General features: G+C 37.7%; 1 protein-coding gene and 1 long non-coding RNA gene across 2 annotated transcripts in view; one reads left to right on the plus strand and one right to left on the minus strand.

Moving 5' to 3' along the window:
- The window catches only part of myo10l1 (myosin X, like 1), a 62,621-nt gene that overhangs the window by 21,490 nt on the left and 25,994 nt on the right, over positions 1-15,137 (plus strand). The window contains exons 3-4 of the mRNA XM_079628035.1: positions 9,718-9,876; positions 14,946-15,133. Of these exons, the coding sequence (XP_079484161.1) occupies positions 9,718-9,876; positions 14,946-15,133 (347 nt within the window). The remainder of the gene's footprint in view (positions 1-9,717; positions 9,877-14,945; positions 15,134-15,137) is intronic.
- LOC307006773 lies at positions 7,567-11,761 on the minus strand. Its single transcript, XR_013799511.1, has 3 exons — positions 11,607-11,761; positions 9,727-9,843; positions 7,567-9,076 (listed from the first exon to the last, which is right to left on the minus strand). It is a non-coding gene; the product is annotated as an uncharacterized lncRNA (long non-coding RNA).

A 15,137-nucleotide genomic window follows, 5' to 3' on the forward strand; every position in this document is an offset into this window, starting at 1 on the left:
GCTCCAGGGGTACCATTTAGCAAGCATAGGCTACGCTCAGCATCAGGGGTGTTTGTTGTTTGGACAGACCTTTCCCCACTGCTAAAAAAATCCTAAAGGAATCACTGTAACTCTGAATCACTTTTAACTTTTCTGAAACATTAACCAAGGTGGCCTAGTATTGTTGTTGATATGAGTCTGTTGTCTCGTTTTTTCACCGTAATTCTTAAAGTTAACATAATCTGACTGAGGAATCTTAGACAAGTAAATATTTTAACTGTGGTCAAATGTAAATTAACTTGTGCCTATTTAACTTTATTCAGAAAATTATTATTTAATTCTGCAATTTGCCTTCATTAGCGATTATCATCAATTTGATTACAGATATTAATTCAACTAAACAGCTAGACAATGGCATCTCTGAATTCAATAATGAAATGCCTTTAACTGAAAATTGAATGTTTAATCTTATTATTATACATTACTGACACTCTATCCTCCAATTTGATACTGTTAAGTGCTTTTTTGTTACAGTAGGCTATGTTTTAATCTTTGATAACAGTAGGTTATACAAATACAACGGGTCATGTTAGCCCTGGTCCAATTAAAAAATATTAATAGATAGAACTCAGGACATTTTTGTTCATGTAAAATATACCTCATTGTCATGTTCTAGACTTGTTATATTTAGCTTTAAATAAAAAAAATACCCCCTTAATATTGTGGCAGTTTTTTTCTCTGTGGTATCGAAAATGGTATCGAATATCGATATTTTTCAAGGTATCGTATCGAAGTTAGAAATTCTAGTATCGTGACAACACTAATTGGAAATGTAGAATGAATTATTGTCATAATGAAAAAAAAATTATGAATAGCTTCAAAGTTGTGTAAGTTATTAGAAATTTATTTTTATGAAACATCTTCATGAAAATTAAATTGAAGTTGGCCCGTCAGCACTCTAGAAATGCACTCCAGCTAAAGACACATGTCTGACCATGTTATATTTAAAATTTGAAGGTGATAAGTCTAAAACTCTGTATTTTGTTAAATGTTTTTCAAGATCATCTCAAATGACTTTATTTTGAATTGACTCTAAAATGCAAACTTGTGTTTATTGTCATCTATTAGCATCTATTCAGTCTATTGTCTCTATTGTTTTGTGGTGCAAACGAGCCCCATTCAGTGACAGTCTCTCTCCTGCTCTCATTTACACCTCTCCAGCCTGCTTATGGCCATAAATATGCTTTTCCTTTGTCTCCATTATAATGCCTAACGACTGGCTATTCACGGTTTTTCACCCCCTAATTTCTTTCATAATCTTCACTTCACATTTGAAACTGTATCAAATGCCTTTCTTAAATAAAGAAATATTTCAGTAAGCATTCCGATTTAGAAAAAAAATCATAAAAAATAACAGCTAGATGGCAGGTGCAACTAGAGAGCTAGCTAGCATGTTAGCTTAGCACACCATCAATACACGACAATTTATGAGATTAAAACCCTGTTTGTGCTCCAAACTTACTTTATAGTGCAAGTCGAGTGTTTTAAATAATCTTCTATGAGCTTATTTGGCTTCAGAAAAGAAAATCAGACAGAAAATATATGATTTGATATTATTCTGCACTATTGTAAAGTCTATACCGATTAGCATTAAATTATACATATAATCTATTATTATAAAAATACCTGACATGGCTCGAAGAACACAGGTAAATCAAATATCATTGCAATCATGTTTATTGTCTTCAAAACATCTTTATCTGCATGTTATAGCGATCTCTGAAAGCTAACGTTAGCTGTGTTTATGTCAGTGACGTCCTGGAAGGTCACAGGTTATTTCTTCTTCGTGAGCTTTCATATTTGGAAAAAACTGTGCAAATGGCGCCCTCAGCCTGCTGTATGGATTGAAAACACAGTACATCAGAGTATCCAGCGCTCTTTATGTATACATCGACGCATTTGGATATAAATTCAATAAATATTATTCCTGTCTATAGAAATATGATGTAAACCTATGATAATATATCAATATTTCTCCAAATCTGCACATTTTTGAGCCAAAAGCCCTGAGGAACGTTGTTTTGTCACGCGTTCTCAAGACAACAGCACCGGAGTTTTTTTCTGAATGGAGCAGCTGACGCTCATAATTCATATTAAAGGTATCGACTCATTTTTTCATTACATAAATCCTGACACAAATTAAGACATAACTGTCACTATAAGTTTCTCAGAATACAATAGTGGTCAAATACTGAAACGTGAGACTTATATATTTTTAATGATGTATAGTTTGTCAAGGTAATAACATTAAATCTGATAGTAACTTTGAACTATTTAAAAAAAAAAAACGCTTCAGAGCGTCCTCGCTCTGGTGAAGGTTAACAGGTTAAGTATGGTTGTAACCCCACTCCTGCAGTGCTTCTGACCGAGTTACTGGGACAGAAAGCATGCTATGAATACATGCATGATTGTGTGTATTGTACATGCCGAGTGTGTTTTTACAACAAGCACAAAATGTTTTCCAAACATTGCATTTTTATTGCAGTTAGATTCTGTCCCTTTTTAATGTTACGTTAAAAAATGTTAAAGAAAGCAATACCTGGGCTTATTAAGAGAACTGGGTGAAAGTGTTATCATAACCTTTCATGACTTATGCTAACAGGGTCTTCTGACTTTGTCATTGTGTTTGATTACGTCATAGTAGATTACATTGTTGGCCTTGTCCTTTAAGGTTGAATTTGAGGATGTGAAAAAGGTCACTTATAATGTTGGTGATCATAATGTTGGCTTTGTCCATTCAGGTTGAGAGTTTGTATATATTTTATCAGTATATCTGTGTTTTCCTATATTTCTCTGTATCAATTGTAAAAACTGTGTGTGTGCGTGTGTGTGTGTGTGTGTGTTGTGTTGTGTTGTGTATTTTTTTTTGTTGGTATGTGTGTGCGTACCCTCCGGAACATTGGTCAGTGAGTATCTCCTTCCTACCATTCACGCTGAGGTGAGTCTTCTGCTTCAGTGCGTCAGTGTGTGTGCGCAACTTCACCTAAAGAATTCACAGTTTTGTTATAGGATTTAAGAACTCTGAGGCACACATACAGACCGTGACCTAAATTTGAGAAGTTAACTATGAGAGTTCACAATCAACTCTGAGCTACAGCGCTCAAAGGCATCTCACCCACCCCCTCCTGAGATCTCCTTTCTGCGTGGCATCACGTATGTGAGAGCTATTTCTAATTCATTTCACATTGAGGCACAACATATCAGCAGATGTTCACTCTAAGCTCGGTTGATGGGATGAAAATGTAAAAAGATTAAATCATGCTTTATTGGAGACATCAGTCAATTAAAAAGTTTAATGAAATTAATTGTATATTATATGCTGAATAATTATAGAATTTCAAAAGTTTGGGGTCAGTAAGATTTTACATTAATACATTTATTCAGCAAGGATGGATTCAATTTATCAATTGTTACAGTAAAGACATTTATAATGTTACAAAAGATTGTTATTTTGAAGCTTTCTATTCATCAAAGAATTGTGAAAAAACTGTTTTTGCATAATAAGGAATGTTTTTTGAGCAGCAAATCAGCATATTAGAATGATTTCTGAAGGATCATGTGACACGTGGCTACGTTAACATACAACCAAATAATCCATTAGTAATCGGAATGATGGCTCAATCGTACCGAGGAGCTTTAATGTAAACACCTTCATCGATCCGATTGAGCTCGATCCGAATGAAATTTCGATCCGATTGAAAGGGGTGGTTTATTTCTTTTCTAATCCAATCCATGTCAGTCTCGTACACCAATCACGTAGTAAACACAGTGCAGCGCTTCTGGGTTTTACGTCAGAACGCCGGCTCATTATTGGCCGACACTGTTCACGTGATCACCACAACGCATGCGTGTGATGCTGATGAAGGAGCTGGCCGATAATGAGCCGGCGTTCCCACATAAGGTGTCCATGTAAACATGGCCACTGGAGACTGGAGTAATGGTGGCTGAAAATGTAGTTTTGCCATCACATGAATAAATTACATTTTATATTAATATATTAAAATAGAAAACAGTGAAAATTGTAATAATATTTCACAATTGTCAGGAGTATGCTTTCTGTGACCTAGTTTTCTAGTCTGTGTCATCCTCATTTAGTTCACCTGTTGTTAATCAGTTAGCTCATTAGTTCTGGTATTTATACTCCCTATTTTGGTTCAATCCTTTGTCAGGAGCAAAGTCCTTTTAGGCAAGTCGTGCCACTCGGCCGCCATCTTGGCAACGCCTCCGGGCAGCTATTTCGGACTAACAAGACCAGGCTCCTATCTAAATTAATGGGCAGAGAGTCAGAACTGCACTTTCACTGGTCACCGGGACATTATAACTGCATGTATAGAAACAGCAGTAAAATATGATAAAAATCGCTGAAAAAGTTTGATGACTTTGCCCCAAAATAAGGTTTAAAACACCTTTTTCCCCACAGGTTATACTTTTACTACGCATGCGCAAGGGTTCACGGCACCAACAGGCAAAACCTCAACTGTGCGCATGCGTCAGTGGAACCAGACGATAGGCTTAAATGTTTCCCGGCTTGACTGTTAAAAGCAGATGATTGGCTTTCCAGCGGGAGAGGCGGGACATGTGCATACAACCGCCATCTTTGCCGTTACGGGTTTTCCTTATATAGTTGTATTGAGGATTGAGGAAGTGGCATGTCTCTTATATAAATTGTCTCTGTCATGAGTCATCTATGGCTGCGTTTACATTTGGCATTTACATGCGACTTGTATCTGGATGTTGTCCACATACACATTGAAAAGACGAGTGTAAACGCGATTCTGATCGGAATGTTATCCGATCAGCGTGTCCTGGTCCAGAGGTAGTCGAGGACGCATTGTGATCGGATCTCAGTGTAATGTAACTGCAATCCAGCCATCGTGTCTGCATTCACAGGTGGACGTCATATAAATCCCCGCCCAGTCTCCCCACGTGGCTGTCAGAAAAGAATGGCCAGACGCAGTTTAGACAAGAAATTAAACTTATTTGAACCTGACAATAAACGTCAATATTTAAAACAGTATATTTAGACATACATGATACTGTGTGTCATTTTTCTTTTTTTTTTTGTGCAACATTATCTGAACGAGGCGTTCGCCTGTACAATTACAGCTGTGATCAGTCATGAGATCTTAATGAAGAGCGTGCACTGCTTTGCCGGAGAAATAATGGGAATAAACTTTTTATTTTTTAATGTTTTAAATGTTGAATGTTTTTATTGTTCCAGCATGGTTATTAATCTCCCATATAGTCATTGCACGCTATAACCTTAAACCCTGATGATCGATGATGTGACTTGTTTAACATGATCAACCCAGTTATTTTTGTATGATCAACTCTGGAAGTATTCCTTCATTCAAAAAACGTAATTTGATCTAAGACTGAAGATTGCATAGGAAAGTAAAGTGAGTGAGTGAAAGCAATTGGGACATTGCTTAATTTGTATCATCTCTACTCTTAATTTGGTGTCATGCTACAGACCTAATTTAAATATTATGCAGGAAACAGAAATCCGATCGGTTATCCAGATACAGAGGTTACTTAATATGAACAAATGTAAACGCACCGTGCCCTTATTGGCTAATGATCCGGATCATGGTGATCGGATGTTAATGCCAAGTGTAAACGCAGCCTTAACGTGGTTGTGTTCTCCTGTGTTGGATTGATTATTAAAGACGGTTTCCTTGGACTATTCCTGTCATGTGCTTTACTCAGCACAGCATTTTTACTAAAATTTTGATCAAATAAATCCAGCCATGGTGAACATGTAAATATTTGGTGCAAAAGACCCCAAATTAAAATAATTCAATCACATTACTTTATTGTGACAGGATGAAAGCATTGAATAGACATTACAAAAATGGCTTTAGAAATCCATATATAGTTTGTTTTATTTTCATATCACTGAACATACTGTCCTACAGTCCACAACACGCTAATTGATCATCAATCTGTCTGAGCTGAGGTAGAGTCAGAGGTCATTCACACAAGACACGTCCTTGTATTCATTCTGAGATATAGTTGTTGGTCTCTGTGCACATGCAGGCAGGTGTCTTTAACCGATATGTCACATCTCTCTGTTTTTCAGTGTCTTGTGCCATGTGGACCATGTTTTTAATTAAAATAAAATAAAAATGCATCTCTAGACCCCCACGTTGTTCCATTCTGCTGTGCTTCTGTCTATAGGTGTGAATGTAGGTCACTGGTGCTTATAGTCTCTCTCTCTCTCTCTCTCTCTCTCTCTCTCTCTCTCTCTCTCATGCTATTTTTTCAGCTTTCGTCTGAATCATGCAAAGCAGCTTCAAACATCAAACAGATTTGCAGGAATATCCATGTGCTGAAGGGAGAGAGACGGAGCGTGCTGTGTGTGTGTGTGTGTGTGTGTGTGTGTGTGTGTGTGTGTGTGTGTGTGTGTGTGTGTGTGTGTGTGTGTGTGTGTGTGTGTGTGTGTGTGTGTGTGTGTGTGTGTGTGTGTGTGTGTGTGTGTGTGTGTGTGTGTGTGCGGGTGTGTGGGTGGGTGGAGAAAATGGAGCATGAAGACCTCCTCATCTCCTCTTTTCAGCATCTAAACTTACAATCATCACAGACTCACAACCAACCAACCAACCAAGCACACACACACACACACACACACACACACACACACACACACACACATAGCTGTCTAAATGGGGACATTGCATAGACTTCTATTGTTTGTATATACAACTAGTTTTTAAAGGAATAAGTCCCAAGAAGCTGTGCTTTACAGAGAATTTAGAATGGGTAATGGGCGTTGTTTTCTGCTCTGCTCCGCTTCGCGTTGTGCCTAAAACTCCCTTAACGGTTATAAATTCACTATAAACCACGGCTTCTTGGGGCTTATTGCATTTATAAAATGGTTAGTCCATAAGAAATATTTATTTTAATGCTGATGTAATGAGGGCACAGGTGGATGTTTGTAGAATAATTTACAACGGCTTCAAACGACCGTTCCACACCAGATACTTACAGTAGTATCTTTAGCAAAAATAAATCACTACAGTAAAGCTTGCGTCCATCCGCTTTCCTGATCGGTCTGACTCGGCTCAGTGGGCGGGATCTCTGACCTGCGTGTCTTGCTCGGAGCGCTGATTGGCTCGCTGGACGGATGCTGCAACGGATGAGTCGATTTTGGCATGTAGCAATGGAAACTAAGACACATGAATATAATCCTAATAGTGGCCTTTTTTTTACAGTAAAAAAAGTCTCTAATAACACACATTCAAATACACTGAAATTATTATTTATTTCATTCTAAATCAGCTTTGTTTCTATATATTTCTAATGTGTGATTCTGATCAGGATTCTGGGAGGTCAATGTCATTACCGTCAGTTGTATTGATTAGCAGCAACTTGTCTCAGCTCATAAACGTTGACCTTTCCTTCCTTCCTTCAGTCTGTCGACCCCAATTTAACAGCATGTAACCAAAGCAAACATAATTCTCTCTGTCTTGCCCTCTAGTGATGGTATATACCGTAATGTTCCGAATATAAGACAGGTTTTTTTTTCTTGGAAATACATCTGAAAAAATGGGGGCGTCTTAAATTTAGGGTCTTTCATGTCAATAATACACCCGCAACAATAGGGAGTAAAACAAGTGTGCCCCCCAGGACTGATAAACACAGATGAGTCATCAAACAATACAGCCAAGGAATACGGTGTGTAACGGTGTGTATCCACTGGCGCGGATCAGAGTGAGTGGTTTCAGTTCGTTGCTATGGAAGTTTTGCCTCAGGCTCACGCGCAAGCATGAAGTTAAACTTCAATAGGAATGAACTGAAAGCGCTCACTCTGACTCCACTCGCTTCACGCCAGTGGACACGCACCGTAAGAATGGATTAGCATTACCCTCGCAGTCTTTCTCAGCACCTGCCCTCCGACTTCAGGGAGAAACTGCTGTCATTTCAGCGCTTTGGGGAAAAAAACATGCATATCCCCTGGATCAGATAGTGTTTTTTGACATGCCAACATCTGTCACTGTACATCTAAATGGTGAGAAATCAGTCATTGTGAAATCTGCTGGAAATGAGAACTAGGTTATTTTTATGGTATGCCATAAAGTGTTTATTTTTGTAATTGTTGGTACATTTGATCAATATTTACCATACTTAGTTCCAATATAAAAATAAAAAATATGCTAAATTTAATTTATTTTCAAATAAAAGCATTTTCTTTATAAAAGACAATATTTGTTCCTCAAAAGCCTTTTTCCAAAAGATACATCTCGAAAAAGGGGGGATCGTCTTATAATCAGGGTCGTCTTATATTCCGAACAATACGGTATGTACACGTGCATGTGTTTTGTCTGTGCACTTAAAAAGATTGTGGCTGATTTAATGGGTTTGAATAGTAACAGCTCATAAATCCATACCTGAAGTAAATGACACACACGGTCACACACGCACACACACACACACACACACACACACACATTAGTGGTTGCATTGATTTTTAATCTATCAGACTCTCAGGTCTCTCCTCATGAACTGGGCTGTGCTCTCTGGTTATCATGGCAACGGGTGGCACAAGAGTTAGGTTTCAGCAGGAATGAAATAGAATCCTGAGAAGAAGAGAAAAATAGTCTCTCCCTTTTGTGTTGTCCACTCAAATAAAGCAGAGAACCTTTTAGCAAAGTACATGTGATGTACATGGATATTAAAGTTGAAGTGTGCAATATCTGCAGCTAAAGCATCACCAAATGGAGTTTATACTAAAAATAATGACTGTTATTGGACAGGTTTCACTTCATCTGTCTGCAGACCCTCAGTGTTTACATTTTTTTTTTAGGAAATCAACATGTAAATGGCTTAATTATAGTTGTCTGCATATTAAAGTTGCATACATCCAAGTGAAATGGATTATTGGAAAAGAAGAAAACAATGTACTGTAGGGCAGGGACTTGGTTCTATCCATCGGTTTTTGATTGGATGGAGGCAGGTCTGAATGCGAGTTTGCAGTCGATTGTAAGAAAGGGTGTGGTTTAATAGTGCTCAATAATTGGAGAAGTCCGGCATACTTTACCTGAGAAAAGTTAAAAAAAGACAAGCTCAAAAAAGAAAAAAAAAGAAATATATACATGGTTCACAATAAGATAAATGACATGCATTTAGAAGGCAGATATGGTGAACTTACATTTCATGCCAAATTTAAGCTGTTATTGGAGAACTTTATAACTGAAGAAATATATAATTTTATATTTTATCATTTTAAAATGGAACAAAATTACTTCAGCTTTAACATATTCCTATCTCAAACACTGACAATGATAATCGGCATATTACACATTCAAAAACATTTTTAATGTTAACTCCTGCACCCAGGTACACAGGTTTACATTTATCTCAATTGTTGAGTGTTGAATTTGTGCTGAGTTTAAATAGGCCAGACTGTGCTCTGCTTGGCAAAATGTCTGGTGTTTTTGTCAAGAAGTGCCTGTTGGGTATAAAGGGTAAAGAAAGGCCTCAGCACGCTGAAAGTCTGTGGAACAGAAATGCGGAAACCCTGCTGTCTGACTAATGCATTATTCAACTGCAGGCATTCCCTTAAAATGGCAAGATCCTCTCCCTTTTTTTTGATGTACTACTCATGCATCTGTGTGTACTGTATATCAGCAGTTTGGGAATGTGAGAGCTCTGTGCCCACTCTGTCTTTCTGTCTTTCAGGTGGTGTACCTGCAGCAGGCGGAGGTGAACAGGGAGAAGGTGTCCCCTATGGACCAGAGCAGCATTGATGGAGTGCAGGACATGTCCATGTTGGCAGAGCTTCATGAGGCCGCCATCATGCACAACCTTCATCAGCGGTACCAGAAAGACAGCATCTATGTAAGAATCTTACAGACACTTGACCTCACAATGCTCCATGAGACCTCTTATGCTTATAAAATACTTTATATTTGCTTACTTTATATATGCTTATGCTATACTTATAAAAATGTATAAAAAAAATAAAACCTAAATTGTGACAATTAAAAAGCTGTAAATCAAACAAAACTAAAAGGTAAAATAAATTTGAAATTAGTAGTATAGAAATAAAAAACGAATTTGAAAATGCAAACCTATAATGACTTCTATCCATATAATCTCCTATTTGAAATTGAAAGTGTTATATCCATATTATAATTTTATTGTATTGCAATAGAATTTGTCTTCAGACAAGAGTAAAAAATGAATGATTAATCAAAGCTGTGGAATTGTGTTTAGGACTCATCATTCAATACATTGAGCAGTGGTTCTAAAGTGGGCACTGTTAGTTTCAGTCGAGCTTATAATTTCCTGATCTTGTTTCCCCATCACATCCTTTCCACTCTATACTACTGCCAATAAAAGTAAAAAACAAACAAGGATCTAGATATTCTACATAAAAGTGTTACAATGATTGTCAATATCATTGATTTCAGCCTAATATAAATCATTACAGGTTTGCACATTTTCACCAGGGATTCTCTCCACTTTTCTTCATGCCAGAACTTTATGAAAAAGTAGGTCAGTTAATACCTATGTGTTCACTCCGTGTTTCCTGTGCAATCAATCCTGTGTTGTTTTGTATTCTGAGTTTTAGGGTGGACAGCTCTCTGACTGACTAAGAGAGGAACTGGAGTTTCCTGCCTTAGTTTAACAGAGTGATATTAACTCAAAACATCTCAGCCTGAGACTGAAAGGAAACCCTGTTTGATTAAGGAATTTTCCTTCTTCAACACAAACATCCGAAGTCTAAAACATCCCGAACTGGGTTTTCAGACAAAACTAATGTGATGCAGGATTTATTAAAATATGTACTGTATATAATGCCTGAGTAAATGTTCCATTGTTTGCTTTTATTTCCATTGTTTAAAGTGAGTTTATCAGCTAAGATATCAAGATATTTATACAGTATTTATATTACATCAACAAAGACAATTTTCATTTGCCACTATTGATAAATTAAGTTCTCGTGTGAAATTGAATTTATGTGAAACATAAATCTAGTTTAGTTTTTTTTCTGTGTTTAACTGAAGATTCAAACTGCACGCACTGCTGGTGCTCAATGCAAAGGTTTTTTGTAATCAGGGATTAGAATTTATGGTGAAAAAAAATACCATTAAGTTTTGGTGTACAAGTGAATAACCAAATCCAGAAGCCGACTATTAACAATCAAACAACCTTACATTTTTAAAGTGAATAGTGGCCAACGATGCACTAAAGCCCAAAGTATACTTCGACCGCCTGCGTTTGGTGATGGTCCGCGCACTGTCCGTGTGACGTAATTTTGGGTAATTCAACTCACTTTTATCCTTCATTATCCTTCCGGGGCATTTTTTGGATTGGCAGGAAAAAGGAAGGAAAAAAAGAGAGAAAAAAACAGCGTTCAACAGTGGCAACAACAGCGTTCGAGTGTGTGAGTGGCGATTGGCTCTCTGCCTTTTTTTATAAAGCAGCACCGAACGACAATTCCCCTACTTCCTTCTTAAGACCGATGACTTCGCACAGTCTAAACAAGCTTGACACAGAAGACCCTTGCCATAGAAAAGCACCACATCAGCAGACGACATCACAAGCTGCCTTTGTGAACTCACCGCTCCCCTTCAACAGCGGCACAAACGTCTACACCAGAAGCAACTGTTGCCATGTCGTGGCGGAAAAGCTAAAAGCTGTCTACACTGGATGCGAAAAAGCGACCATTGCAAATCCATTTGTCCTTTGCCTCAAGTAGCGCAAACACTTGGAGTATGACATAAATAGAACAGGGCATCAGTTTACTATCGGGGATTTGTTGTGTCGTGCCAGATCCTGTGTAGACAGAATCACTGAGTGTGTTTACATGCACATTCTTAAAGGGTAACTGTTGCCAAAATTGAACCTAGACTCTTTTTGTTAATCTACCCGAGTCAAACTTTTGTGTAAAAGCATAATTAGAATAAAAACACCACTTTTAAGATTGACCGTATTTTCGTTTTAGGTAAAAATGCATTTTGAATGGGAGAGCATGGGGCACTTCTATGATAGCATTAAAATCGCTATTTTTAACACACTAAGAAGGCTCGACACAACATAAAACTGTGCTTGAAGTGTCACCAGGGGGTCTACACATGAACTTGAGCATTGACTACATTGTGTACACAATGTTTACTAAAAAGAAAGGTTTTGAACAACTCACTGTAGCTGTTGTTCTTCCCGGCCGCCGGCATTTTGTCAGTCAAAAATAGTCGATCTGTATCACTGAATAATTTCATTATTATATGGAGGATCCTTTTTCAAATACAAGGTCAATTTTCACTAACTACAAAACAACAAATTATCCGTGAATTTATATGGAGCTAAGCTTTAGGAGTTTTCCATCTTTACTCTCCCCCTGTTACGTTGCATTCGGAGATCGACTACTTTTGACTGACAAAATTCCAGCCACCGGAAACGCTAACTGGTACAGTGAGTCGTGACTTTCTTTTTAGTAAACTTTGTGTACACAAACAATGATTCAATGCTCAAGTTCATGTGTAGAGCCCCTGGTGATACTTCGAGCACAGTTTTATGTTGTGTCGAGCCTTCTTAGTGTTTTAAAAACAGTGATTTTGATATTATCATAGAAGTGCCCCATGCACTCCCATTCAAAAGGCATTTTTACCTAAAACGAAAATACGGTCAATCTTAAAAGTGGCATTTCCATTCTAATTATGCTTTTACACGAAAGTTTAACTCGGGTAGATAAACAAAAAGAGTCTAGGTTCAATTTTGGCATCAGTTACCCTTTATCACAATTATGCTTAATAAGCAGACAATGCACGTGGTCATGTAAACACGTTAACCCGTTTTCCTTTATCGGAGTATGGTCATTAATAGCTTAAGAATAAACGTCATGGCTATATTTTTCCCCTTATTCCGATTTCGCCCAGCATTAACGTATTAACCTGATTTCTGTTGGCTTATTGAAGTGCGCATGTGTGATATGGAACGCGTCCTCACTGTGGATGTAAGCGCATCCAGACAGAGCGAAAGTTTTAAAGTAAGGGAGGAGGAAATATATCTTTCTTGACCCAAAAAATTATAGCCAACATATCAAATGAAATACTCGTTTACTAGTCAGATACGGAAATTATTACGTTTTGATGTCACTACCGGGAAATAACCTGATTTATTAATTAAGTCTTGAAAACGCTATATATTTGCGTTGTCAGGTTATTGGTTTGCATGTAAATCCGGACTACAGGTTGTTTCAATAAGCTAATTTTTGTGAGTTATCAGCGTATTGGTGTGCATGTAAACGTGCTCATTGATTTTAATGGGTTTTGGTGTAGACACGGTGAAAGTTAAGTGTTTTCATTGCAGGTTTTTCGATTTAAAAAATCTTTCAATTTTTTAAATGATGTGGTTGTCAGGTGAGGTGGGGTGTTGGGGTGCCACAGTTTTTTACAGGTTTAAAAGGGGGCGTGGCCCAAAAAAAATTGAGAACAGTTGGCCTATAGAGTCTGTTGCCAAAGAGTGTGATCGGGTGACTAGGACTGGAACTGGAAGCTCATTTGTCTCTAGACAGAACCATACGTCACAGACTGCTGGTTTAGAGTTGTGGCCTGGAGGAACTGGTATGACTCATAGTCTGAATTATGATCCAAACATTCAAGCTTGACCTTTGCAAAATCCATATAAAAAAGAGTCAGTAAATCCCTCTATGTAAGGATTGACTGGGACAGAGTCAAGCATATTGAAAGTTTTCAGCATGATTACAAAGCTTTTATTCATCAGATTCTTTTCAATCTTCCATCATGTGGTTTTAACAAACCCAGAACAAGTGATAAAGTGAGGCACCATATATAAAGTATCAGTCCCAGACAGTGTCAGAGGTAATTGCAACAGTTGTGAATATGACCTGCCCTGTTTAGTTTACTGCAGAGGGACAAAAACATCAGACAGTCATCTGTATACCTCAAACACATCATGCCAGGATCATAAGTCCAATAACCTGCTCTAACAAGTCAGATAATAGCTGTATTGTTGTTTATCTCTTTATATGTCTGCTGGTAATGTAATTGCAAGCCTTATGAAACAGTATGATGAATAGCTCTAGTTCTCATATGCAATAGAGGAAATTATGTATGGGTGTTTTTTTATGATTAGCAAAGGTCAGTGTAATGCGTTTTATAGTGAGAACAGCTTTATTGGACATTTGGCTATATATTACATTAAAATACAGTATGTGAGCACGGATTAGGGGAGATAACATGTAAAGTGCCAACAGTTGTGCATTACGTTATCTAGTAGCGACATATTAAACTACTTTTCGAGCAGGTTTTAACTACTTTCCATTGAAAAGAGGAGGCAACACTGGCCAGAGTTGATAACCACTGCAGTAGATGATAGCCATATATGAAATCAGTGATTATTACAAGCCTACAATAGATTTGTTTTATTATTATCCAAGCTCCCCTTGTGTAGCATCCACAGTGTTGTGTTTGGCTCCTCTCCAGGCATCCAGGAAAGTCTCAATTTAATCTTATCACTGCGCCATTGTTAAGATCAGCAAGTCATATTACTGCTGGTGGCCAGTGAGCATGGGTGTTGTTAGCCTCAATATATAAAAATTGCAATCACAGACCTGCACATAAACACATTACAAAGACCAGCATGTACTGATGCATTTAATATTAAAAGAGATGGATTTAAGTTGTTACAGTGCGCATTGATAAGGAGACACTTCATCCACAATCCTCTCATGGTCTACTGACCCTGACACAACCAGCTTCTAATGTGATATATGACCTGATTGTTAAAGTTCCATTTAAATTTCCCTTCATTTGTGGATATTAACTGAAATGTGCACTGATCACAAATATGTACATTTGTCTCAATATGCTGGTTTTACTGTTTTACCTTCTGGCTTTCAATTGTCCTGAACTTACTGCCTCTCTTTTGCTGTCTCTCAGACTAACATAGGTTCCATCTTGGCGGCTGTGAATCCTTATAAGCAGATCGGAGGGCTGTACGATCTCTCCTCAGTGGAGCTGTATAGTCAGCATCATTTGGGAGAGCTGCCACCACATATCTTTGCTATTGCCAATGAGTGTTACCGCTGCATATGGAAGAGGCATGATAGCCAATGTGTGCTGATCAGGTAA

The sequence above is a fragment of the Phoxinus phoxinus genome (genome assembly GCF_949152265.1).
Source record: "Phoxinus phoxinus genome assembly, chromosome: 11".
Classification (NCBI taxonomy): domain Eukaryota; kingdom Metazoa; phylum Chordata; class Actinopteri; order Cypriniformes; family Leuciscidae; genus Phoxinus; species Phoxinus phoxinus.